Here is a 27,083-nt window from a genome sequence, read left to right on the forward strand (position 1 = left end):
GCTTTGGCTGGGAACCAGAAAGAATGGCTATCGACATTCTAGGAAAACAGTGGGACAGGGCACAAGAAGTACTTTCTTGTGACCATCCTGGTAGTTATACCAGAAGGTAAGAAGGCAAGACTCTCTCACACCAGACCCTATACTATGGGCACCCACAAAGATTAAAAAGGCCAAACTCCAAAGCACAACTAATTGTGTTGTCTAATTATAAGCACTAATAAGTAAATTATTTCAGTTTCAAGAAGATCTGCTGCTGAATTCTAAGAGCAATGACTAAAGGCATCATCAGAGATAAGCATGCTAACCAACAGTCTTTCCAACCTCCATGCCCACACTGAGATTTTGGACTCCCAAGGGAAAATAAATGGGTGTTAAAAATACAACTTATTATAAATGGTCTTTCAAGTTTCCTTGTCAGTTCTTTACAATTTATCTTTACTTTGAAGTTCCTCACACTTTGATTTGGGCTAATTAATGCTAGGACATTAGCTTTAGGAATATATGGTTTCAACTAAGTGGGCCAGTTTGTTAAAATAAGAAGTCTATCGAAGACACTAATATACTGTAACAAAAGTCCAACTCTGAAAGGTGAGAGGTAGAGCATTCTTATTTTAATAAAATATAACATGATAAAAAATTAATAAGGTAGACTGTGTCAACTAACAAGAACTTTCTCACATTTGAGGTAACTTTAATATGAAGGTACTCCCTTGTTAGAAATTTAACCTCTATTATTTTTTATAAATCAGTGAGAACATAATAACCACACAGAATATATATATATACATATATATATTTTTTTACCTCTCCCAAAGAGAAATAGTGACGTGGAATCTGAGAATCGGGATAAATATTCTCTAGGTACCAAGAGAAAGGTCTGCATTGGAGTTTGTGTCTTAGACCAAGTCTTGATGATATATCTCCATAATCTACCTTTGTAACACCTGTTAAAAGAAATAAGTGACCGAATTATTAATGTTCTGTTAGGTAACACATTTCTATTTATATATTGCATCTAAAAAGCCAGTCAAATGAGAAAAGTAGTATCATTTTGGTGATGTGTGACTACACAAGTGACATACCATAAATCCACCTCCCAAAATATAAAACAAGGAAATATATAAATGTGTTTTTCAAAGAAAAATTAAATTTATCTGAGAACGATATACATGCTAATAATATTACACACAAATGTAAGTTATATGGGGTCAGAAAAGTTTAATATTTGTTAAGGCAAAAACAAAAATAAAGACCAATATTGCCCAATATATGAAACAGAGGTTAAACAGAGCAATTGTTTCCGGTCAGGTTTCTCTCGCACAGCTCACTGAATTGTGTGCGCTGCCACTGCATAGTCTTGTGGTGATTGGAAGAGGATGGAATGGTAACAGTGTCAGGCAGATTTATAGCTGATGGAACAGCTGTTGCCACAAAACTCAGAAGAGCAGAGAAAAGCTCCTGGAGGGAAGTCCCTGGAGGCATGTTACAGGGCTCTGCACTGGCCTTGAAATACTTGATGCTTTCATATAAACGTTCATTGTTGCAGTTAGGTTTAAAAAAAAAGGAACATGGAAAGCACCTGGACCACTAGTGACTTCTGCAAGACTGGATCGTGTATTGTTATTGTTAATGACATATACCGGCATTCTGCTAAGCACCTCCTATACTGTATGTGACTTCCTTTACTCCTTACAACAACCTGTGGGGTAGGTGTCTCGCCTCTGCTCAGAGGTTCTCTTCCACTCCTTCTTGTCTCTCTTCAGAATGCATTAGGATCAGACCAAGAAAGTTAGTTTTGTATTTCTAATGCAAAATAATGCTAACCTGGAGAAATTATATAGAAGAAATTCTTGAATTCATCCATCCACACTTCTGCAAGTCGTCTGTTATTTTTATTGATAATCTGCCCTGTGCCTCCTGGAAACGTGTAGGGTGTAGCTTTCCGAAACACATGTCCAACATGTGAGCAAGTAACAATCTCCAAAGTTCCTCCACACTGCCAAATCTGAAAACAACAGCAAAGAAGACCAGTTTTAAACACTGATAATTATAAAAAAAAAAAAAACGGTTCACATCTATTGAGTTTCATAGCTGGAATTTCACAGAATCAAGGGCGTACAGTGGAGCTCCTGCTATATGGTCCCAAAGCCAGTACTTCCTCAATTTTTGGTTCTGATCAAACCAGAAGCTGAAGGCTAAATTCAGAAAGACAGGTAAATGCAAAATACAGAAAAGACTTGAGGTCCACAGTAGTATTTCTCTAACTGCAGGCCGTCACTCTTACTAAGGGTCATAAAATTCAAATTTGATGAATTGCAACCAGTACTAGCAAGGACATACTGTTTCATGAAATGTTTACATTATGGGTTGTGTGTATGTTTATTAATATGGTTCGTGGTCAAAAAACTTTGACCATGCAGTATTCAGCCAGAGTCCTATCTGTTCCTCCTTCTCCAAACCTGTCACAACCTGTACATTAAACAGAACCTAGGAATCTTAACTTGATTACTTGTGAGTTATTCAGTGGACAGTGAGAGCACACTCTATGGTGTTTGTGAGAATAAAAACAAAAAAGGGGTAAAAGAAAGATCATTAACTGTGGTTTCACATCCTTAACGAAATTATCCTTTCAAAATACATTTTTCCGTAAGTCAAAAATCTACTATTTTCAATTAAAATACATTTTGAAAAATTTTGATTTTGTTAAATATTCAGTGTGCCTACCTTAACATTTTCACAGGATCAAAAAGTGATACAGCTAAGTAGGATCTCCAAGATGATCTGGAGTTCAAAACTCTCCTTTTATACAGAGCAAAGCTATCTACCAGGAACACAGCAAGCTAGCTGGGTTACACTTCAGTGCAGTTCAGTGTGATTTCCACTATAGGCCATGTGTCTAAAGTTCATTATTTTCAGAAATACACTACGTCATTTTTAAAATATGTTGATTTTTGTGAACAGGAAATGCATAAGACTTAAGGGTTGACTGGGTTACATTAATTTAGAATAATTTCAGAATTCTTTTGCCTTTTTCTTTTTATGGAAAAATATAAAGCTGGTAAAGTGACCAGGTTTAAATAAGAGAGAACAATTTTCAAACCAGAAGGACAAAGCATATTAAAGAAAGTGAAATTATGTTTTTGGCAGTTAAGTAACAAAGTAGCATCTACAAACTATGTGTTATTTTTGTTTATTTTTAGAGTTTGAATTACTTCCTTGAAAGTAACAAATTAAAGACAACAGGGGAATGTTGTATAAGTTTTAAAGGTGGACTACTAATATAACTGAATTATTTGCTTAAAATAGTTTATAATGAACCTTTAATAGTATCACCAAACTTTTTATGGGTTGAAGGCTGTGAAGTCTGATTAAACTCATATTAAATTCACTTTTTAATTTTTATTTAGAGATAACATAAATATTTAAAGCATATCCATATTTGAGTTTATACAGATTACTTTTTTCAAAGGGAACTTACCCTAAAGGAAATTTCTAGGTTTTCTCCTCCCCAAATATCCATTCCAGCATCATATGTTCCAATTTCCTGAAAGTAATCTCTGTCTATTGAAAAAAGGCCTCCTGCCATTGTAGGTGTTCTGAAATTCAATCATAATACTATGCCGTTAATTGTAACAATTTAAAATTTACTATCAGTTTTTGTTTTTAAAAGTAGTTTTATAACTGTTTGTAACTACAGAATAAATGCTTATTCTCACACTCTTCAGAAACTTTCACAGGCTCCCAGGGCTTTCTTTGTTTTTATGCTGGACCTGCACCCCACTCGTGCTGTCACAGCTCCTGCCTGGACATCCTTCTCTGCCTGGACACCCTTCTCTGCCTGGACACCCTTCCCTGCCCAGTCCCAAGGGCTCTTACTGTCTTCAGTACCTTTCTTGATCCTCAGGTGCTGACTGAGCTTCTACCCCAAACTCCTTAAATTGAAGCTATTTCTCATAATCCTCTCCATCTGACTGTGTATCTACTCCATAGTTCCAAGCAACCATAAATGCAGTTGACCACATTAACCAACTAGACTCATGTTAGCAGCTCTAACACGCCAGGTTCTAAGGGGTGGCAAATATTGCAAAGATGTAAGACTAAACAGGATGAAAGCAATGCAGCCCTTTCCCTCAACCTTTAAGGAAGGAGATGAAGTACAGAATAAAGTCAATATACTCCTCGTAAGTAAGGAGATCATCATCCTGACCAAGTATGGTAAATTCTCTGCCTCAAAACATGGCCTAGGTAGGTAGAGTGGGTGGGAATAGGTAGAATTAAGCAGAGAAATGATAATGAAGGAGGATTTAAATAAATGAATACCAAATATTGGTTTCCTTGAAGAATGAATATGGGGAAAAATTGGGTTCCAACTAGGAGACCATAATTAAGTTCCAGGGACAGAGGACACTATGGAGATACTTTAGGATGAACTGGCTACCTATGTAACCCTAAAACATACTCATTCCATGCACTGGTGAGGGTGGCAGCATTTGCTTTTCCAGTAGAAATAGTTGTTTCCACAAAGAAGTTAGGACTTACTTTGATTTTAGAAGAGAAAAAAGAATGAGAAAGTCTAATATCTTAGGAGTCAAAGGAAACAGGCTGACACCCAGCACTATCATTTAGTGCAGGGGTTTCTTGACCTAGGTTTGGGGATCTCTCTAAACTTCCTAGACTTGTATGTAAACCCTTCTGTTTGCACATGTGCATCCCTGCCTCCCACCCCCAGTCCCACTTTAGAGAAGACTCAAAGCTTTTATCAGGGAGATTAACCAAGATGGCGGAGTAGAAGGACGTGCTCTCACTCCCTCTTGCGAGAGCACCAGAATCACAACTGGCTGCTGGACAATCATTGACAGGAAGACCCTGGACTTCACCAAGGAGGATACCCCACGTCCAAGGACAGAGGAGAAGCCACAGTGAGACGGTAGGAGGGGCGCAATCAGAGTAAAATCAAATCCCATAACTGCTGGGTGGGTGACTCACAGACTGGCGAACACTTATACCACAGAAGTCCACCCACTGGAGTGAAGTTTCTGAGCCCCATGTCAGGCTTCCCAACCTGGGGGTCCGGCAAAGGGAGGAGGAATTCCTAGAGAATCAGACTTTGAAGTCTAGTGGGAATTGATTGCAGGACTGTGACAGGACTGGGGGAAACAGAGACCCCACTCTTGGAGGGCACACACAAAGTAATGTGTGCATCGGGACCCAGGGGAAGGAGCAGTGACCCTGGGGGAGACTGAACCAGACGTACTTGCTGGTGTTGGGGGGTCTCCTGCAGAGGCGAGTGGTGGCTCTGTTTCACCGTGGGGATAAGGACACTGGCAGCAGAGGTCCTGGGAAGTTCTCCTTGGCGTGAACCCTCCCAGAGTCTGCCATTAACCCCACCAAAGAGCACCGGTAGGCTCCAGTGTTGGGTTGCCTCAGGCAAAACAACCAACAGGGAGGGAACCCAGCCCCACCCATCAACAGTCAAGTGGATTAAGGTTTTACTGAGCTCTGATCGCCACAGCAACAGGGAGGGAACCCAGCCCCACCCATCAACAGTCAAGTGGATTAAGGTTTTACTGAGCTCTGACCGCCACAGCAACAGTCAGCTCTACCCACCACCAGAGCCTCCCATCAAGCCTCTTAGATAGCCTCAACCACCAGAGGGCAGACAACAGAAGCAAGAAAAACTACAATCCTGCAGCCTGTGGACCAAAAACCACAGTTACAGAAAGAAAGAGAAGATGAAAAGGCAGAGGGCTATGTACCAGATGAAGGAACAAGAAAAAACCCCAGAAAAACAACTAAATGAAGTGGAGATAGGCAACCTTCCAGAAAAAGAATTCAGAATAATGATAGTGAAGATGATCCAGGACCTCGGAATAAGAATGGAGGCAAAGATTGAGAAGATGCAAGAAATGATTAACAAAGACCTAGAAGAATTAAAGAACAAACAAACAGAGATGACCAATACAATAACTGAAATGAAAACTACACTAGAAGGAATCAATAGCAGAATAACTGAGGCAGAAGAACGGATAAGTGACCTGGAAGACAGAATGGTGGAATTCACTGCTGCGGAACAGACTAAAGAAAAAAGAATGAAAAGAAATGAAGACAGCATAAGAGACCTCTGGGACAACATTAAACGCAACAACATTCGCATTATAGGGGTCCCAGAAGGAGAAGAGAGAGAGAAAGGACCAGAGAAAATATTTGAAGAGATTATAGTCGAAAACTTCCCTAACATGGGAAAGGAAATAGCCACCCAAGTCCAGGAAGCACAGAGAGTCCCATACAGAATAAACCCAAGGAGAAACACGCCGAGACACATAGTAATCAAAGTGGCAAAAATTAAAGACAAAGAAAAATTACTGAAAGCAGCAAGGGAAAAACGACAAATAACATACAAGGGAACTCCCATAAGGTTAACAGCTGATTTCTCAGCAGAAACTCTGCAAGCCAGAAGGGAGTGGCATGAAATACTTAAAGTGATGAAAGGGAAGAACCTACAACCAAGATTACTCTACCCAGCAAGGATCTCATTTAGATTTGATGGAGAAATCAAAAGCTTTACAGACAAGCAAAAGCTAAGAGAATTCAGCACCACCAAACCAGCTCTACAACAAATGCTAAAGGAACTTCTCTAAGTGGGAAACACAAGAGAAGAAAAGGACCTACAAAAACAAACCCAAGACAATTAAGAAAATGGTCATAGGAACATACATATCGATAATTACCTTAAACGTGAATGGATTAAATGCCCCAACCAAAAGACATAGACTGGCTGAATGGATACAAAAACAAGACCCATATATATGCTGTCTACAAGAGACCCACTTCAGACCTAGGGACACATACAGACTGAAAGTGAGGGGATGGAAAAAGATATTCCATGCAAATGGAAATCAAAAGAAAGCTGGAGTAGCTATACTCATATCAGATAAAATAGACTTTAAAATAAAGAATGTTACAAGAGACAAGGAAGGACACTACATAATGATCCAGGGATCAATCCAAGAAGAAGATATAACAATTATAAATATATATGCACCCAACATAGGAGCACCTCAATACATAAGGCAACTGCTAACAGCTATTAGAGAGGAAATCGACAGTAACACAATAATAGTGGGGGACTTTAACACCTCACTTACACCAATGGACAGATCATCCAAAATGAAAATAAATAAGGAAACAGAAGCTTTAAATGACACAATAGACCAGATAGATTTAATTGATATATATAGGACATTCCATCCAAAAACGGCAGATTACACGTTCTTCTCAAGTGCGCACGCAACATTCTCCAGGATAGATCACATCTTGGGTCACAAATCAAGCCTCAGTAAATTTAAGAAAATTGAAATCATATCAAGCATCTTTTCTGACCACAACGCTATGAGATTAGAAATGAATTACAGGGAAAAAAACGTAAAAAAGACAAACACATGGAGGCTAAACAATACGTTATTAAATAACCAAGAGATCACTGAAGAAATCAAACAGGAAATAAAAAAATACCTAGAGACAAATGACAATGAAAACACGACGACCCAAAACCTATGGGATGCAGCAAAAGCGGTTCTAAGAGGGACGTTTATAGCTATACAAGCCTACCTAAAGAAACAAGAAAAATCTCAAGTAAACAATCTAACATTACATCTAAAGAAACTAGAGAAAGAAGAACAAACAAAATCCAAAGTTAGCAGAAGGAAAGAAATCATAAAGATCAGAGCAGAAATAAATGAAATAGAAACAAAGAAAACAATAGCAAAGATCAATAAAACTAAAAGTTGGTTCTTTGAGAAGATAAACAAAATTGATAAGCCATTAGCCAGACTCATCAAGAAAAAGAGGGAGAGGACTCAAATCAATAAAATCAGAAATGAAAAAGGAGAAGTTACAACAGACACTGCAGAAATACAAAACATCCTAAGAGACTACTACAAGCAACTTTATGCCAATAAAATGGACAACCTGGAAGAAATGGACAAATTCTTAGAAAGGTATAACCTTCCAAGACTGAATCAGGAAGAAACAGAAAATATCAACAGACCAATCACAAGTAATGAAATTGAAACTGTGATTAAAAATCTTCCAACAAACAAAAGTCCAGGACCAGATGGCTTCACAGGTGAATTCTATCAAACATTTAGAGAAGAGCTAACACCCATCCTTCTCAAACTCTTCCAAAAAATTGCAGAGGAAGGAACTCTCCCAAACTCATTCTATGAGGCCACCATCACCCTGATACCAAAACCAGACAAAGACACTACAAAAAAAGAAAATTACAGACCAGTATCACTGATGAATATAGATGCAAAAATCCTCAACAAAATACTAGCAAACAGAATCCAACAACACATTAAAAGGATCATACACCACGATCAAGTGGGATTTATCCCAGGGATGCAAGGATTCTTCAATATACGCAAATCAATCAATGTGATACACCATATTAACAAATTGAAGAATAAAAACCATATGATCATCTCAATAGATGCAGAAAAAGCTTTTGACAAAATTCAACACCCATTTCTGATAAAAACTCTCCAGAAAGTGGGCATAGAGGGAACCTACCTCAACATAATAAAGGCCATATATGACAAACCCACAGCAAACATCATTCTCAATGGTGAAAAACTGAAAGCATTTCCTCTAAGATCAGGAACGAGACAAGGATGTCCACTCTCACCACTATTATTCAACATAGTTCTGGAAGTCCTAGCCACGGCAATCAGAGAAGAAAAAGAAATAAAAGGAATACAAATTGGAAAAGAAGAAGTAAAACTGTCACTGTTTGCGGATGACATGATACTATACATAGAGAATCCTAAAACTGCCACCAGAAAACTGCTAGAGCTAATTAATGAATATGGTAAAGTTGCAGGTTACAAAATTAATGCACAGAAATCTCTTGCATTCCTATACACTAATGATGAAAAATCTGAAAGAGAAATTATGGAAACACTCCCATTTACCATTGCAACAACAAGAATAAAATACCTAGGAATAAACCTACCTAGGGAGACAAAAGACCTGTATGCAGAAAACTATAAGACACTGATGAAAGAAATTAAAGATGATACCAACAGATGGAGAGATATACCATGTTCTTGGATTGGAAGAATCAACATTGTGAAAATGAGTATACTACCCAAAGCAATCTACAGATTCAATGCAATCCCTATCAAATTACCAATGGCATTTTTTACGGAGCTAGAACAAATCATCTTAAAATTTGTATGGAGACACAAAAGACCCCGAATAGCCAAAGCAGTCTTGAGGCAAAAAAATGGAGCTGGAGGAATCAGACTCCCTGACTTCAGACTATACTACAAAGCTACAGTAATCAAGACAATATGGTACTGGCACAAAAACAGAAACATAGATCAATGGAACAAGATCGAAAGCCCAGAGATTAACCCACGCACCTATGGTCAACTAATCTATGACAAAGGAGGCAAAGATATACAATGGAGAAAAGACAGTCTCTTCAATAAGTGGTGCTGGGAAAACTGGACAGCCACATGTAAAAGAATGAAATTAGAATACTCCCCAACACCATACACAAAAATAAACTCAAAATGGATTAGAGACCTAAATATAAGACTAGCCACTATAAAACTCTTAGAGGAAAACATAGGAAGAACACTCTTTGACATTAATCACAGCAAGATCTTTTTTGATCCACCTCCTAGAGTAATGGAAATAAAAACAAAAATAAACAAGTGGGACCTAATGAAACTTCAAAGCTTTTGCACAGCAAAGGAAACCATAAACAAGACGAAAAGACAACCCTCAGAATGGGAGAAAATATTTGCAAATGAATCAACGGACAAAGGATTAATCTCCAAAATATATAAACAGCTCATTCAGCTCAATATCAAAGAAACAAACACCCCAATCCAAAAATGGGCAGAAGACCTAAATAGACATTTCTCCAAAGAAGACATACAGACAGCCACGAAGCACATGAAAAGATGCTCAACATCACTAATTATTAGAGAAATGCAAATCAAAACTACAATGAGGTATCACCTCACTCCTGTTAGAATGGGCATCATCAGAAAATCTACAAACAACAAATGCTGGAGAGGGTGTGGAGAAAAGGGAACCCTCTTGCACTGTTGGTGGGAATGTAAATTGATACAGCCACTATGGAGAACAATATGGAGGTTCCTTAAAAAACTAAAAATAGAATTACCATATGACCCAGCAATCCCACTACTGGGCATATACCCAGAGAAAACCGTAATTCAAAAAGACACGTGCACCTGAATGTTCATTGCAGCACTATTTACAATAGCCAGGTCATGGAAGCAACCTAAATGCCCATCAACAGACGAATGGATAAAGAAGTTGTGGTACATATATACAATGGAATATTACTCAGCCATAAAAAGGAACGAAATTGAGTCATTTGTTGAGAAGTGGATGGATCTAGAGACTGTCATACAGAGTGAAGTAAGTCAGAAAGAGAAAAACAAATATCGTATATTAATGCATGTATGTGGAACCTAGAAAAATGGTACAGATGAGCCAGTTTGCAGGGCAGAAGTTGAGACACAGATGTAGAGAATGGACATATGGACACCAAGGGGGGAAAACTGCGATGAGGTGGGGATGGTGGTGTGCTGATTTGGGCGATTGGGATTGACATGTATACACTGATGTGTATAAAACTGATGCCTAATAAGAACCTGCAGTATAAAAAAACAAACAAAACAACTAATACTAAACTTTCATTGGGTTATTTGTATGGAAATATATTAATATAAATGTTTCAGACATTACATGAAATTTCTAAAAATCTTATATTTGTATTTGTATGGAAATATGTATGGAAATATGTTAATATAAATGTTTCAGACATTACATGAAATTTCTAAAAATCTTATATTTGTATTTGTATGGAAATATGTATGGAAATATGTTAATATAAATGTTTCAGACATTACATGAAATTTCTAAAAATCTTATATTTGTATTTGTATGGAAATATGTATGGAAATATGTTAATATAAATGTTTCAGACATTACAGGAAACGTCTAAAAATCTTATATGTTCTGGTATAATGTTATAAGTAATAATCCTAGTTATTACTTTAAAATGTATATCTCAGAAATAACTAAGTTTCTTGTCAACTGCATTATTATGAACTTTCATCAAATCTTTAACCATGGTCATTTTTAAGTCTTTTGTCATTTACAGACAGTTCTGGGTGTACTCTGATGATTTTGCAAATATGTTCCTATAAAAGGGTTTCATCTTCAAGAAATTCATGGAAAAGACTCTGACAAGTACAGGTTTCTGGTAACTGACTGTACTGCTGAACTGAATGAATAAGCATTTTCAGAACTCTAATGAAAAACTGATGAACTCATAAAAGTGCTAACGAAAGATCAAGATGAAAAAAAAGAAATTAATTACATGGGACTGAGTGAACTGATGAGGATGAGTATAATTTTTGTGACTTTCTGTCTGAATTAAAAAAAAAAAAAATCCCACAAGGACTCAGAGGAAAAGAATATACAAATCAATTTTCACTGCAAAGTAAAGGAGGTGTTACAGTGGAGGATTACTGGACTGAATGTCAATATTATGACATAGTATAAGTGTGTTTCATGTTTGGTAATTGCAATCATTGTTGCTTTTGTTGTGGTCATCCATGTACAATGCTTGGTGTCAGTCTATTTATCTCTTGTAAAAATAAAATACAGTGTGTGTGTGTGGAAAAAAAAAAAAAAAAAAAAAAAAGCTTTTATCAGATTTTTCAAAGAAGTCCATCATGTATGAAATGTTTAGTGACCCTTGGTTTAGATGGTGATTTGAACTGTCACCAAAAGAGTGGAAAAGTCCCTTTACTAGGAAAGGACTTGGGTTGGCTAGGGAGAAAGAGGAAAGAATTAGTGAAACCGCTCTTCAACTTTGTCAGAACTGGACTTAATTCAAAGGAAGAAAGATCTGGGAAGCCTTCTCCTCTCCTGGAGAGGAGAAGGCTAAAAAGCCTGGTGCTGCAGGAACTCTCAGTTACTACAGAAGCAACAGGCTGATGCAACTGGAATCCTAGGATGGCTCAGAAGGCTCAAGGTCTCTATCTAAAGGTCCTGAATAGCATGAAGGTTTTTATCCCTTTCTGAAAAAAAATCTATATAAGACCAAATATAGAACAAAAAAAAAAGCAGAAATGCATTAATGGAAATCCTTTTTTATACTTTTGTCAATTCTAGTTATTTTTATATTTGAAACAAGCTTTTTCTAACCTTATCAGATGGTACATGTCTGAATTTAAAATCTTACATTTTACATTTTATTACCCAGTTTTAGGTATTATTTTCACATATTGGCACTTACAATTAATTAAGGGATGGTTTAAGTTAAATATTATTATCCCTAACAACTGAATTAAAGCATAAATTATAGATCTGCAAAACGTTGTTCATATAGGAATGAAAGAACATATGCATGTCACCATCATTTCTCACAGGCACTAGATTTATAGAAATGAAAAATTCTAATTTTATTAATCCATCAGAGGAAAAAAATCCCTCTTTGAAATAATGATATACATGAAAGATGGCTCTTAACTACATATATGGTGCACAAATCCTTCGTGTCTTTCAAAATACACGTATAATCCTTCTAATATGATCCCCAAAGCTTCACAATCCCCTGCCAATAACACATTAGGGAAAATGTTTGACAAATCAGTTACCTCACAGGAAGAGTTCGATCACCTTTCCTTCTGTCCATTTCTCTTTGGGGAACAGGATACCAGCGAAAATTGAGCTTCCAGTTGAATCCACCATAGGTCATGTCAGAACCTGCCATGTACTCAAAAGTATCATCACTGATCACATCAATGATAGGACAGACCACTGTCTTCCTAAAATCATAAAAGCAAATTAAAAATCTTTTAAAACCTTCTTTTTTGAGGGCTATCGTAACAACTACATAACAAGTGTATACTAAGTGTTTTTAAAATAAAAATACATTCTATTATGTTAAGGACAATGGTGAAAAAATTCCCTGCTATATCCTACCAAGCTAGCATCATAATTATTTATCATATTTATTTATAACTAATTGAAAATAACCTTCCATCCCTCTTCCATTCATACTTTTATATATTTGCCACACGTAAAAGTACTTCAAATATTTCTACAGTATTCAAAAATAACTTTTTTTTTTTTTTTATAAATTTTACACTTTATTTATTTATTTATTTATTTATTTTTGGCTGTGTTGGGTCTTCGTTTCTGTGCGTGGGCTTTCTCTAGTTGTGGCGAGCGGGGGCCACTCTTCATTGCGGTGCGCGGGCCTCTCACTATCGCGGCCTCTCTTGTTGCGGAGCACAGGCTCCAGATGCGCAGGCTCAGTAGTTGTGGCTCACGGGCCCAGTTGCTCCGCGGCATGTGGGATCCTCCCAGACCAGGGCCCGAACCCATGTCCCCTGCATTGGCAAGCAGACTCTCAACCACTGCGCCACCGGGGAAGCCCCAAAAATAACTTTTAATGACTATATATTTAATAATTCTAATGACTACATATTTAATAATTTTAAGCTAACAATTTTCTTAATAAATGACTTCTGGACATTTGTGTTTCTTATAGATTTTTGCTACTAAGATACTAAGTGACCATGTTCATATATACAATATTTTACTTTTGCTTAAAGAGTGAACTTCCAGGAGTGAGATTAGCGAATTAAAGGAAAGAACTTTTTGTGGCACTACTCATAACTGCTTTCCTAAAGTGTTATATGTATATACAGATTCCTTATAATACTATCAACTTTGGATGCTATTTTCTTGCAATTTTGTTACTATAATAATGTTACATAGTATCTCTGGATTTAAAAAATTTATCTTTTCTAATGATTAGAAGAGTATTTTTCCTGCAGTTTGTATTTCTTCATACAAATTGAACACGCACTCTGAAATATTTTTCTTTTGGTATTGTGATTTTTATAAACTTGAAAAAACACACATGCCCACAGCCCCTTCTAAGAAACAGTGCCCTCTGCTCAGAGCCCTTGGGAGCCACATTTTAGAGTATGTGATATCCTCCCCATGACTGGTGTCTTATTTGAGGAAATCTTTCCCTACTCCCAAATCATAAAGATTTTCTCCCATAGTCTCTTCAAAAAGAATTATATTTTTGCCTGTCATGTTTACCTTTAATCCTTGTGAAATTGATTTTGGGTATTACATGCAATAAGTATCCAACTTCGTTTATTCTCCTTATGGATGAACAATTGTTCTAGCACTATTTATCTAACGGTCTTTTTTTTTCTTCTGCTGTGATCGTAAGTGCCTGCTCTGTCATAAATCAAGTTTTCATAGAAACATGGAGCGGCTCTGTTTCACTAGTCTATTTGTGAATTCCTGCATCAATACGTTACTGCCACAATTAAAACAGCTTTAAAATAAGTCTTGATGTCTAGTAGGGCAGGCCCAGTTGTACTTGACTCCTCTTTTTTCAGGGGTATTTTAGCTATTTTTTAAAATGTGTATTTCCAGATAAATGTTAGAATCAGCCAGTTTCTCCAAGAAAATTCTGTTGAGATTTTCAATTAGAAACACATTGAATTTATATAGATCAATGTGGAGAGAAATGACATTTTTATATTGACTTTTCTATCCATGAACATTATCCTTCTTTCCACTCAGATTATTTTCCAATGAATTTCAACAGTTTTCTATTTCATGCATCATTTGTTAAACATATTCCTAATTACAGCCTATGATTTCCATTGCTATTATAAATGGTATCATTTCTTTTCTTCTTTTTACATTATATTTTCTAACTCTTCCTGCTGGTATGGAGAAGGCAACTGACTTGTCTATGGTGATCTTATATTTGGCTACACTGCTAAATTCTTATTATTTCTACTACTTTGTGTATAGTTTACTTTTCTTCGTAAAAAACACATCATTTGCAATTGACAGCACTTGTTTTTTTCCTAATTCTTATACCCTTTATTTATTTCTTATATTATTGCAAAATCTAAGGCTTCTAATAATACTGAGTAACAGTAATAATTCAGGGCATTCTTGTCTTGTGCAATATCGTCCAAAAAATACTTTCTGCATTTCTCTATTGATATGATGTTTGCTAGTTAAGGGGGTGTGTGTGTGTAGCTAAATTAAATTAGTTTAGCTTCTTAAATTAGTAAATTTCCATTCTATAATAGTTTACTAAGTATTTTTAATCATAAATCAATGTTCATTTTAATCATAAATGAACACTTTTTTCTGTATCTATTAAAGTGATTACAGAGTTTTAATGACAGGGTTTTAATCACAGTTTCAGAAATATGTTAGTAGGGTATATTATGTGAATTGGTTTTGTAATATTACACTAAATCAAGTAGTAATGATATGTTACATATATTGATATGTTATATGATATGTTTTACTTATATATATAAATATATATATATGTTGATATGATATTAATAAATCTCAGTTGGATTCAGTTTGCTGGTGCTGTGAGACTTTCGTATTAGCATTCATGAGTGGGTTTGAGTAATTTTCCACATCTGTTCTGGTTTCATATCAAGGTTATACCAGTCTCATAAAAAGAGCTGAATTGGTACCCCTTTTCTTTGTTCTGCTTACAAACCCTTAGGGGAGATCCGTTTCCCCTCCTCCACCCCATACCAAGGTTGAAACAGCCAAGTTGTCTTTGGTGTGGTGGGATTCATTTCTCATTCTAACACAGAAGTACAGGCATCAGGAGCCTAGCTTTATACAGGTGTTTGCTATTCGTCTTCCCACTGCAGGCAGGGCCCAGGCCTTGGCTCCCATCCTCCCATCTGTTTGTCTTTCAAGGCAGAAGCTCAGTGTCACCTAAGTTCAGCAGAAACCCTACAAGTGAAAGCTGGCTTTAGTGCCCAGACTGCTTTACTTGTTTGCACTTTGTTCTGAGATCTGCAAAATTTCTTACTTTGCTGCCAACTTGGTGATGCATTTAAAAATGTATTTTGGGGACTTCCCTGGTGGTCCAGTGGTAAAGAATCCACCTTACAATGCAGGGGACACAGGTTCGAACCCTGGTCAGGAAACTAAGACCCCACATGCTACAGGGCAACTAAGCCCGCACGCCACAAATACTGAGCTCTCGCGCCTCTACTAGAGACACTGTGTGCCGCAAACTACAGGGCACACGTGCTCTGGAGCCCATGCGCCACAACTACAGAGAGAAAAACCCACATGTCACAACTAGAGAGAAGCCCATGCACCGCAATGAAAAATCCTGCGTGCCTCAATGAAGATCCTGCGTGCTGCAACTAAGACCTGACGTAGCCAAAAATAAATGAAATAAATAAATAATAAATAAATCTTTTTTAAAAAATGTGTTTTGTATTTATCCAGCACTTAGCTTTTTCAGTTGGAAACATTATTCAGGATACCTAATCTACCACACAGCCCAACTGGAAATTGTTGTGGTTGTTATTTCAGCCAATTTCCCTTTCATATTTCTGTCATCACCTCACATTGCTTTCTCTCCATGGGTCCAGGCTCCTGCTTCATAAAGGTTACACATTGTCTTTACGCAAGCAAACACTTCCTAAATCAGTCATCTGTTACATATAGAAAACAATTTACAGAAATATCCTATTTCTTCTTCAGGCAGTGTTCTTCTTCCTAAAGCTACTGTATCGTCTCATTGCCCAGGCAATTCATCTTTGAAAGGGGAGAGATGGGGACTTCCCTGGTGGTCCAGTGGTTAAGACTCCACGCTCCCAATGCAGGGGGCATAGGTTCGATCCCGGGTCAGGGAAAACGGGGGTGGGGGGGTGGGGGTGGGACGGGAGAGATGTAGGCCCAGCATTTGCTTACAAACAGAATAGATGCAATGACTTTGGCTCCCACTATGCTCTACTTGACTAGTACAAGTTTATCCTGCTGAAATCTAAACCTTAATGTTAAGTTGACACAGACAGCCTCTGGTTCAAACTTCAATGACAAGCAGAAATTCAACTAACATAGGTCTTGCAGACTGAAGTTAGGTTGTCTTCTCATATCTAGGAGCTAAGGCCAAGCCCAGCAGTAGGTAATTCTTTGAAAATTGTGCATCACGAAGGACTACAACCAATGAGCTTGCGCTGCTCCCAATGTTCTACCTGTATTATCCAAGATTACAGTCCTTTTCCATATACAATCAAGCATTTCAGGATCCCCACCCCCTTCTACTTTGTGCTACTGGCTGAGAGATACAGTCCCAGTAAGGATGCAGACAGAGAGGAGATGACCTGCTCGCGCCCCAGTGTCAGCCTTAGAGAGCAGGGACAAGTAAAGGGCTTTATCCTACCTTCCCTGAGATCCGTGTCTATCTGTTCTGCTCCCGTTTAGTGAAGAGAGCACACAGTATACATCCTAACATGTTTCCTAATCCATCCTCATTAACAAGACAGTCTGCAAACATTCCTTCCAGACTTTAGAATGTGGTCTTATTCATATTTAGTTTAGAGTACTCTTCGTGGGTATTTTAAAGGAAAATATTTTTACATTTATTTAAAAACATGGAATTTTGCAACTTACCACAGTTTAGGACAAACGCACTGAAAACAATTTATAGACTCCAGAAAATTACCTGTCATGTTTGATCCTGGCTAAGAGAGGCTCCAGCCACCCCACTGTACATTCACAGTGAGCATCTAAAAAGGTGATCACTTGGCCTTTAGACACTGCAGCTCCTTTTAACCTAGCTCTGATCAATCCAGAACGTTGCTCCATTCGAATTACGTGAACTGGTACTTTTAATTTTTTCACATAACTCTCTAGAGGTCTTTTCAAAAAGTCTGAAAATTAATAAAACAAATTTTAAAAAATAACATGAAAAAACTGCGAGCTGGCATTATCCAGATGGAAGGCAATTTTGGTTTGCAATATTCATTCAACACATACCTACTGAGCACTTTCAGTGAGGCTCCCTGACTCACAAACCCGTTTCACTTAGGAAGCCTTTTTATTTCCTGAGAGAATGTACCAGAACTGCCTCTCCTTTGTTACACGAGGAATTAGGGGAGAGCCTCTGGGCTCAGGCTCAGTCAAAGGCACGTTACCACGCTTCTCTAAGCAGCTCTCCGTCAGGCTCAAGTCTCCTTTTCTCTAATCATGCTTAAGGATCAGGAACAGAAAGAAGGTAGTTCAAGAGAATTAAATCCAGACCTCAATAGAGAGAAAGAACAGAATACGCAATAGCTGTTCGGGTTCGGAAAATTGTGGGGTTTCTTCAAAGGCAGAAACAAATTGTCTTATAGATTATCACAGTCTCTATGTAGTTCTTTTTCAGGAGGTGGGAAATGAGGTCAAGCTAGATGAGAATGCTGGACTGGAGCCGCAAGACCAAACAGAACCCTTACCAGACCGGTCGGTCTAAGTAAAAAAGGTTTCCAGAGGGAAGGGCAATTGAAGAGGAAAAGAGAAAGGGAGAGTGAATGGGTGATGAAATCAGCAGCTATCCTAGAGAGATCAGATAGAGGTTATGCTCCTAAGCCAAGGCTTTCCTGCCTCCAAAGTACATAATTGATTTTAAAAAGCAGAAAAGGTTCCCCTTCCTCAAACCAAAGACAAGAAACTTTTCAGATCAGGTTAGTTCATGGTGCTTATGCCAGAGAAGTGACGGACGGTGATCAAATGTCTTTCCAATTTGTCCCCATACAACAGGTACAAGGACAGTCTCTCTAGGGAAGGAAAAACTTGACATGGAGCTACTAGGACTCCTATGATTAGCTCTGTCCTGGGACCCCAGTAACGGAGGTCAGGGTGTAAGTATTAAGGGGCTCTTTAAATACTAAACGTGGGAATCCAAAGGGCTCCCTACATAGCGGAGAGGGAAAGACAAATAGTAGTGAAATGGTTCTTGTCCATTGGAACTGGTAAGACCTGACTGATTCAATAATGGCATAATCAGGACTATGAAAACTGTGAAAGAAAAAAAGACCTCTGTGTCCCACTACACCAGAACACCAATCATTTCCATGTCTGCTAATACACTTCCTAAAATATCTGGGCTAAAAAGAGAATCTGAAAAATATGTGGAGAACTCCTATCTGATCACCATGATTTTATGAACCAAATCTTAGGGTCAGAAACATATATAACTTGATTCTGAGTAAAAAAAGGTGAGGGTAGTGCCAACCCCAGTGAAAAACAACATTTTACCATTTTATGTCTATTTAGTACAATGCCAGGTTCTTTACATATTTTATTTCATTTAATCCTCATAACAACCCTATGAGATGTCATTAAGCATATTTTAGACATGAAACTCTAAGGCTCAGAATATTAAATGAACTGATCAAGATCACACAGCTTATTAAGAGGTAGATCCAAGATTCAAGCCAGGTCTGCCTGACTTCAAAGCCCCTCTTTTCACCCACAGCAAGAAATCCTAGAAGGGAACTACTGAGAGAACAATTCAGGACTATGGATTCACCCAACCTGATCCAAATTTAAATTGCTTTATGTCCAGAGTTTGACAGAATCTCATGTGGTAAGGTGTGAGATATATTCTAGTACCTTAGACCAGTCAAATTCGGCTGTGTCACAAACACTGTGTCTCCCAATACGTCTTCCCCAAAATATTAGACAGCTTAAAGTGCTTATTAAGAATCAAAGCAATCTAATCCCTGAATCCCGTATCTTTGAAAGTTATAATATTCTGTCCTGTCTATAACTAAAATGAAAAATGCATGATTCTCTGGTCTGGTAGTTGAAAAGAGTTGCTATTCAACAAATTTTCTTGGTATCTTTGTTTGATGTCTTTGTGGCTTTCATGCAATATGGCTAAGAAATAGGTATTTTCCTAACACCTGATATAGAATTATGGACTCAGGGCTAGGTGGGGGATTAGGAACTATTTATTCAAACCTCATTTTATAAAAATGAAGCCATTGGGGGGTGTTAAGTGATTATGATTAGAAGGTACGATGTCATCTAAAAACAAGAGAGAATCTTATTTTATTAGAGTATCTTTACAGCTATTAGTCTATAAATGGATCCCTAGGCATCTCTGCATCAGGGAGTTGTGAGGCTGTCAGAGAGTGAATGTCAGGGAAAATTTCACTGCTCCCAGCAACATCTGAGAAATCTTAGCCAGAACTCTAAAGAGCAGCAGAAAGAGCAAAAAATTTAGAGTGCAATAAATCTGACGCCTAATCCCTACTTAAATAAGAACCTCTGTTTCCTTCTGTGTAAAATGAGAAAAACAATAGTTATCTCAGATTAAGAACATTGTATCAATTCTAAATCTTAACATAACCTTCTGAGATGACAACTGCATAACTTCAAACATGAACTAGGGATTCATCCAGACTCCGTCTTCATTACAGACCCCTTAACGGTAAAGTTATGACAGACATGAGCTACATAGCAGTTAAGAGGTTAAGCCCTAGGTTTATGCGAAGTCTCATTTTGCTCAATCAATAAAATAGGGATAATTATAGCACCTACTCCATACTTAATAAATGGAGCTACTGACAACTCAGCAGGTTCACCGTGACATCCAATACCTGAGGCCATGAGCCGACTATGCACACTACACAACCTAGTTCGGAAGTCTGTGCAGACAAGGAGTAGAAATAAGGATCAGCTGACTGGTAGATTATTCTTTCCTTCCTTCACTGTCTGGACTGTCTACTGTGTGGTAGGCACTGTGGACACCGAGGAGATGATGGTGAGCAGATAGTCCTGATGGAGTCATGGTGCCTGTCTGGGGGGCAGGGTGGGGGGAGACAGTCATTAAATAGACAAGTAAACAGGTAAATCTCTGGGGAGAGCTGTGGGAGTATAGAGTGTTCTGAGAGGTGCTCAGAGGGACATGACCCGGTCGCAGGAGGTCAGGAAAGCCTCTCTAAGTGCAACTTGATTCTGAGGAAACATACGAGCGGAACTAGGGGCTGGGGTGGGCAGGGAACGATCTGAGATGTGACTGGAGATGCAGGCAGAGGCCAGGTCCTGCAGGCCTTAGAGGGAAGGCTTCTTTTTCTTTTAACTGAAGTATAGTTGATTTACAATGTTTCAGGTGTACAGCAACGTGATTCAGTTATATATACATATATATTTTTTTCAGATTCTTTTCCATTATAGGTTATTACAGGGTACTGACTATAGTTCCCTGTGCCACACAGTAGGTCCTTGTTTAGAGGAAAGGTTTTAATCAGAGAAGTGACACGGTCAGGTCTGCACGTTTAAAAGCTCCCTCTGCACGCAGCATGAACAGACAGGACGGGGTGAGGATGTCTGTGGGGAGGCTAATTAGTCTGTTTCATCGGCCAGGTGAGAAATGAGGGTGCCACGGCTGTGCCTCGTGAATAGGAAAGAGCGGACTTAGAGAGCTGGCTCTGGTTCCTGGGCCCAAAGTTACCACCTGAACAAGGGAGTTAGATTAGATAATTCTCAATCTGGACAGCAAGACTGCAGTTATAACCACAAAAACACAATGCCCAGGGGTTCCCAAATATCAGAAGTAGTGACCCAGGTGCCTGAGGCTTTCCATGCAGGAAGATACAGAAGAGCCAGGTCCCTGATCAGGGCTGTGGGGAGACGCTCAGGGTCCTGCTTAGTGACTAAGCCCGACGGGGCAGGGAGGCAGACACCTGCCCACACGTTTCCAATTACAGGTTTACAAAGGCTGGGGTGATTCAGAAGGGCCTACACGAGGGAGGTAAAAGATAACCGGGATACGTGACTATCTTTGTCACTTCAGGTTGCGGACATGTAAGTCTTGCTGGTTAGGCCACATCCTACAAAAACTTACTATTTCACAGCCTTCTCAGGCACTCAGCAAAATAATGGAGAAAACAAAGGGGGGACTGGAAAAATAAATCATTTCATCTGAGGAAAAATATCTCTTCTTGAGGAACATTTAACAAATATCAACATATAAGTGAAAGTCACTTGCAGGATAGATGTTTGTATGAATCACTGCTAAAATTAACTTCAGTTAATTTTCTTAAACAGGGATTAATTAACTCCTAGCTAACAATTATCCACGTGGGGTTTATACTTCTACTGTCAACAGTAATTATTTAAGTGTGGTATTCTTAATTTATAACAGTTCTCATTCATTTTGACATTAATTACATTATATATTATTATTAAATGTTTTATGTAATTATAAACTATCTCCTTGATTAGATTAAGGAAGTGAGCTACAAGGCCCTTGAAACAGCAGGGCTATAACTAATTCTTCATTTGTACCTCTACAACCTGGCAAAGTAAGAAGATTTAAATTGTTATCAATGAGTAAATTACTCCCAATAATTAAGACAGGAAGTGATTAAATTCATCATGGTTAAATGTATATATTTAGTGTGGGCACAGGGAGGAGAAGGTATAATACTTGACTAAACTATTTTAGCAGATGCAATGAGAGATAGGCGAGAAAGTTGAAGATAATAACAAAAAAGGTTGAAAAGATGGGTCATGAAGTTTAAGGCTGCTTAAGGAAGGAAGGAAGAGCCGTTTTCCGTAGTTCCCTCCAAATTTTTCTCATGTGAGTACAGGAATATTGGGGGAAACACATGACACCAATGATCCTGAACAGCTGTGCTGTGAAAAAAAAGCCTGTGAAAAATTCTGGGATTCTTGGAAGAACGTCTGGGCAAGAGCCACTGTAGAGATTCATCATGAGATCAGAAACATATTATATACCACTTTTTCATAAGTTCCTTCGTCACCCTTTATGTACCTAGCTATAGATTATTCCTGAACTTAGGAATGGAGGAAATGGAAAACCTAAGAAGAATCTGGAGAACTAAGGCTCACCCAGCTCAGGCTCTGTTTTGCTGTCAGGGATGCTTCCCACTGTAGAGGGAACTAAATCTCTCTATTCATGGCTCTCAGTAGGAGCCAATCTTTCTCCACTGACTCAGGGCTGCAGCTTCCCACAGAGAAAATCCTGACAAAATTACGTGGTTTTTTTTTTCACTGTTCTGCATAAATTTTTATAGATTTCTTTTTAAAACAAGATTAAGATGTGACACAAACTAAATGCTAATTAAAGTAATATTTTAAGTTTCACAAGGGTGTAAATTTTTTGCGTATGTGAAATGAGTCCAAACGTCATAAATAACTTTTAGGATAAATTAGAAGTTTGTATAAAATTATTAGGTTAAAATGATAGCAACTAGTTTTTTAACCATTAATGACAAAAGGTGTAGCATATTATTGGCATTAAAATGTAAAATTTACCTCTTTCACTGGCATCATCTACTAGAACAATTTCTTCTAGCATGTGTCTTGGTGAGCGATTAAGGACACTATGGACAGTTCGCAGAAGTGTGCTCCAAGCCTCATTATGGAAAACAATCACCACACTTGTTGTAGGAAGATTATCTGGATACACCTTTGTTTTACACCTAGAGACAAAGCAAATGCCTTTGTAAAACTGTTACAAATAGCATAATCAAGTAACCCAGACTAGAAGGGGTAATAGAAGAATAAGACAGGTGGCTCTAGTGGTGCAACTCTCAGTACTTCATTTATTTAAGTTTTGGTTAATGTTGCATGTTTAATAAAATAGTACCTACTTAGAGTTATATGGTTAGATTAAAACTATTTTAAAGATGTTAGTTATATTCTTAAAATCAGGCACCTCTTTCCTGACATGTTTTCTGTTGATTCGTTTTAATGGATAATGTACTAAGGCTATATTAATCCCAAAGTGAACGTATCTCAAGAATCCCATTAGACAAAAAATCAGAACCACTACAGTCTAACAGTTTAATAATCTAAGCAAAGGACTACCTTCCACAAAGGAAGTAAACTAGTATTTACTGAGTATCTATTATGTACTGGTCACTGAAGCCTCCTAATAGTCCTGTGAGGTATCTGAAGCCACATTTCACAGACGAGAAGCAGAGGATGCACCAAGGGAGGGAGCGGCAGGGCCTGACTGGGAGCTCCACAGTCCTGATGCTGCCCCCTCCACGGTGAAATTCCCACGTGCATCTTGTTTAGTATAGACTATCTTTAGAAATGTAACCATCAGAAAGACCAAACACACCCAAAATATCTGCACACAGAATCAATATACTAATTCTACATGGTCTCTTCTTTCAATCTTGCTAGCTAGATGAAACCGCTAGAAACAGACTAGCCAAGGGCAACAACAGCACTAAGTAACCAGACATCAAGGCAGCTGTTTAGGACAAAGGCTCCCCTAAAGAGTGCATGTGTTACTCTTTCTTAGGGACCCCCAAATTTTAAGAGTTGTTCCAGCCTCTATATCCACCTTTTTTTTCTTGCTCTCGTAAACTCCTCAAACCTTGTGTGGTCTCTCCAATCTCGTCTATTATTACCTGTCAATGGGAGCGGAGAAAGGAGAGAAGGGGGAAGAATTGAGAAAAAATAGCAACAAAAGCCCTCTTCTGAAGCTGCCACTATAACCCTACTCACTAAATGTGGCACCCTAGGGCTGCTGATTGGCAGCTGGAAGAAAAGGAAAACAGAAGAGGAAAAAGATGGCAAGGTAAAATAAAGGGGTTGGAAGAAGGAGAAACGAAGGAGAGTTCACTGGGGAGCCCCATCAGCACTGGTTCCTCCTCCCTCCCAGGAGAAAAGGGGAAACAAACAGCTTCCATTGTCCTTCTTCATTAAATCCCATTTCAGCCCCTCCCACCTCTTCACCGTTCCCAAGACTCCCTTTCACAGCGCGGTCTCCCTCTCCTCTCGCCAGCAACCTCACTGTCTATCCACCGACGCCTGAGACCACAGCCCCATGTCCACGTCAGAGTCCACTCCCCGCTCACCCTGTGTTCACACCAAGATCCACTAGAAGGCTGCCACACAGCCTGCCACCCTCTCTACAATCCCCTCCCTCCAGGTCTGGGCTAGAGGTGAAGTCCAAAAGACTAGCTGCCTAGGCTACAGGAAGGAAAACTATGGGAAGGTTCTTGGCATTCCAAATAATACTATCTGAAAATAGTACCATTTTGTTTTTTATTATTATTTTCAGATAGTATTGATATAATAGCATTATATCAAATAGTATTACTTTTGGACAGTATTTATCAAAACTCTGTTACAAATGGCGGCCAAATTATAGGTATCTCATTAGTACTATGCTTCAGGTACCTTGCAGGTGAGCAAGCCAAGACACTCATGTTTTCATGGGAAGGTGCATGCTGTATACCTGACTCGCAGACTACTGGAGCAGGACTGTGAAGTCAGGAATAGCTTGTGTATGGGGAAGGGGCGTTCAGAAAAAGACTTTCTAATATTATTTAACTGAATCATATTAAGTCATATGTAATCCTTTTTCACAAATTAATCCTACTTATTATTATAGGAGAATTGGGAAACAGAAAACAGTCATGGTGACTGTAAAGCTGCTAGCTTACTGAAACAACAAAAAGAACAAAATCAAGTGAGACACAGAAGATGATTAGGCAAATTCGCCATGTACCAACAGTACTGCTAGCCATGTGCATGGCTAGGAAGCAGAGAGGAAGACGACGGAAAACTCTTGAGATGGCAGGGTCTGCAGAAGAGGAGTGATAAGCCAGACTTATTACTAGGATGACACATTAAAGAATTAAATTCTGAAGTTGTATGGAAAGGAAGCAAGGCTATAGGAACACTGGAAATAAGACTAAAATGGAAATCATTAACAGCAGGATGGAAGAATCAGAAAGTGAAGCAAATTATTGGGACCCAGAAGAACAGATGACAAAAAGGAAAACAATTTCCTAAATCAAACAATTGAATTTAATCATTCAGAGAACATATAAATTCATAAATATTCTCTCAATGCAAAACAGAAAATATAGAGAAAATATGGGAAAATCTTCGTAACTGATCTCAAACAGGTAAACACACACATACCCCCCTCTACCTGAGAAAGCCATAAAGCACTTGAGAAGACCAGAGATGCTTTCAGCATTCTAGCTAAGCTTCTCCCATGGAGGGACCACCTGTCCTTGTGGGGCTGGAGGTGAGGGATCCCTTTGGGGGTAGGGAGCTATTAATATTTACATTATAAATTAAAACAAAATTTTTAAATAAAGAATCCACAAACACATATTACGTTAGCTATCAGAGAGATGATTTATCACTTTCATATAGTAACCCACTAAGAATTTATTGCCTCTTATCTCCAAATATATCCTTCACTGCCTGCTCTGTGATAGTGTAACTGGTTCCTATAAGCATTTCTCCTTTGCAGTTGGCAAGATGCATACATACGCTTTGACAGTCGAGGGTGCTGGAGGGACACTGCCGGAGGAAGAAACCTCCCTTCCTGGTTCTAGCATGCCTCCATTTGTTTTCTTCTCCTTCCTATAGGGTGGCTGCTACTGGAGTGTGTGGAAGACACCCAAACGCATGAGTTTCAGTAGCACCCACAGGCAGCCTCTCAGTAAGTCTCCCAGGTACCCCAGCAGTTGGCTTCCCAGAGTTGGCTGCCTAAAGCCAGGAGGGGTGGCTGCTGTTTGGCAGTTCTGGCTCTGATTTCCTGCCCAAATGAGCTCCAAAGTGTATTTTATGCTTGTTACCCTGCTTTACCAGTCCCCACTCTGGAGGGTACTGTGCACCGGGTCTGGCCAGGGGTAACTAGCAAAGTTCTCTACCATCTACTGAAACTTCTCCAATGAGGTCTGAATCCCAGCCTTATGGAGGGGTCTCCCTTCCAAAGGTTTTCCTTCCTTGATAATTTTCCTTCCTTTACTACTATCTTTACTCCCTTATAGTTAATTCCATTATAGTTATTAGTAATTATTTATATTAAACTTTCTCTGTTCAAATTATTGTGTGATTTCTGACTCCCACCTGGACCCTGATCCACACAGCCTCTCAAACTCCACTGCACACTAGTTGATTAAGAACAGAAAGGGCAAATAATACCTTAGTAATATTATGAAAACTGTTTTGACCTTGTAGACTTCTTGAAAGGACTTCAAGGACCCCAGAAGTCTCAGGACTACACTTTGGGAGCTATTGATACTGAGTATCCTTTTATGTCTGAATTCTTTCATTCAACAGTGTGGTTATGTATCATCCATATTGTTGTATGCCATAGTTTATTTATACTGCCGTACAGTATTCCATTATATGAATACATAATCATAACATAA

At 38.4% G+C, this 27,083-nt stretch overlaps 1 protein-coding gene across 3 annotated transcripts in view; it reads right to left on the reverse strand.

Annotated features, from left to right (window-relative positions):
- The window catches only part of GALNT1 (polypeptide N-acetylgalactosaminyltransferase 1), a 131,462-nt gene that overhangs the window by 18,664 nt on the left and 85,715 nt on the right, over positions 1 to 27,083 (reverse strand). For all 3 annotated transcript variants that reach the window (XM_057526542.1, XM_057526544.1, XM_057526543.1), the window contains 6 exons: positions 23,203 to 23,369; positions 17,597 to 17,804; positions 12,711 to 12,881; positions 3,479 to 3,596; positions 1,825 to 2,005; positions 805 to 944 (listed from right to left, as the gene is read on the reverse strand). In XM_057526542.1, the coding sequence (XP_057382525.1) occupies positions 805 to 944; positions 1,825 to 2,005; positions 3,479 to 3,596; positions 12,711 to 12,881; positions 17,597 to 17,804; positions 23,203 to 23,369 (985 nt within the window). The remainder of the gene's footprint in view (positions 1 to 804; positions 945 to 1,824; positions 2,006 to 3,478; positions 3,597 to 12,710; positions 12,882 to 17,596; positions 17,805 to 23,202; positions 23,370 to 27,083) is intronic.

This window comes from Balaenoptera acutorostrata, chromosome 13, assembly GCF_949987535.1.
Source record: "Balaenoptera acutorostrata chromosome 13, mBalAcu1.1, whole genome shotgun sequence".
NCBI lineage: Eukaryota > Metazoa > Chordata > Mammalia > Artiodactyla > Balaenopteridae > Balaenoptera > Balaenoptera acutorostrata.